Genomic DNA, 1,641 nt, shown 5'->3' on the forward strand with positions numbered 1-1,641 from the left:
AACAGGAAGTCAGAGTCCCAGGCCTCTGGATCTTGCAATTCCAAGACTAGCTCCTGCAAAATATTAGCGAAAGGCCCAACTTTATAAATATTTCAATAAGAATCTTTTGTCAATCATATTCAGATCTCACAGCCAGAAGTATTTGGATCTGCTTACAGAAGATGTTTCCTTCACAATCATTTTGTTTCATTCAAACAGGAGAAAAACCACCCCCAAAGAAACCAAGTTTCCCATGAAAGTTGTAAGAAGTGTCAGCAGGTTTTTCAGTCCTCAGTTTCGATAGTGCTGCAGTTACGCCAAAATTTGCTGGTGTTATACTGTTGTTTTGTCTGTGACTGTCTGAGATTAAAAATAAATGTCTAGATTAATTTTACAGCCATGTGGCTCATCATTTTGCACGAGATGCAAAGATGTGGCCCAGCAGGACCGTACACCTCATCTCCAACAGGACATACACAGGGCACAGAGCTAGAGAGGGTTATAGTCTCCAAACTCATTTAACTAGTCTCAGTTGTGAAAATTAACCACTTATTTTCAGAGTAATCGGTTTACGGTCACTGGGGAGGGGTGGCTGAACTGCATTTTGGAGAGAAGGATTATTTGCACAGCCTGTATGACTAGCCCTACAGAGCATTGCTTTGTTTGAAACCCTTTTGATAGTTCATGGCGCAAATGACCATTTCAGCAAACTGTTTATCTTCATTGTTTTCACCCGAGTGTCGTTGCATTGGTTTCCTGCGTTTACTCCCTAACTAGGCATTCACCAGATGGGTGCATTTCAGCCCTCCTGAACTTCTCTGCCTGGTCTGTTTTGGCCTCTGAATGTAATCATCCCAACTTCCCCCCGCCTCCCCCTCCTCCTCCCAAGAGGAAAACAAGCAGCAAAGAACTGCATTTCTGCCTCTGCTACTTGTTTACTAGGAAATCATAACACAAAGCACTGCTCTTTCATGGGGCACTAGCCAGTGGCAGCAACAACCCCCCACTTGGGTATCCAGTGGAGTTGTCGTTTATTACCACAACCCTGCCCAGTCAGCCAATGGACACCAGTTTCAAGCACTGGAAATAGTGCCGGGCTGCCATGCTGAGTGCCCTGCTCCCTGCTCGGCTGCCTACAGGTCCTGAAACACTGTTAGAAGAGCCGTGATGATCTTTGTGCGTGTGGGTGTCTGCATAGGAGTGTGTGTGTGCCTGTGTGTGTGTGTGTGTGTGCACGAGCGCCCGTCTTTGGGTGTAACGGGCCAGCTGTATGGCTGGCCGGGGTGTCTCTCAGTCCCGGAGCCAATGGCAGGCTGCCTTCTATCAAAAATGAATGTTTTCAGGGCTCTCCGGCTTGCATGTAATGTATGTGGAGCAGGGTACAGTGAGCGCCGACTGCTCTCGCGCCGGCTCTCTCGCCACTTGCCCCCAGAGAGAAGCACTGCCCGGCCACTCATCGCCCCCTCCCCACACACGCAGGCACGCGGAGAGGTAAGTGTCCCTTGCCGGGGCCATCCGGGCTCGCAGGGCTGCCCTCTGCGCACACTTTGCTCCCACTCACTCGGCAGCGCTGCACTCCCCCGGCAGCAGGGAAGCCCGGGCAGGAAGGCACTGGGCTCCCCGCGTCCTGCTGCCACTCGGCCCCCGCCCCAGCCCCGCCGC

General features: G+C 51.2%; 1 protein-coding gene across 5 annotated transcripts in view; it reads left to right on the forward strand.

Moving 5' to 3' along the window:
* Window positions 1–1,335: 1,335 nt before the first annotated feature.
* Window positions 1,336–1,641, forward strand: part of BBX (BBX, HMG-box containing) — a 212,652-nt gene continuing 212,346 nt past the window's right edge. For all 5 annotated transcript variants that reach the window (XM_006035079.3, XM_025191232.1, XM_025191233.1 and 2 more), the window contains exon 1: window positions 1,336–1,470. In XM_006035079.3, the coding sequence (XP_006035141.2) occupies window positions 1,343–1,470 (128 nt within the window). In that variant the 5' untranslated portion in view covers window positions 1,336–1,342. The remainder of the gene's footprint in view (window positions 1,471–1,641) is intronic.

Source organism: Alligator sinensis, unplaced genomic scaffold (genome assembly GCF_000455745.1).
Source record: "Alligator sinensis unplaced genomic scaffold, ASM45574v1 scaffold847_1, whole genome shotgun sequence".
Classification (NCBI taxonomy): domain Eukaryota; kingdom Metazoa; phylum Chordata; order Crocodylia; family Alligatoridae; genus Alligator; species Alligator sinensis.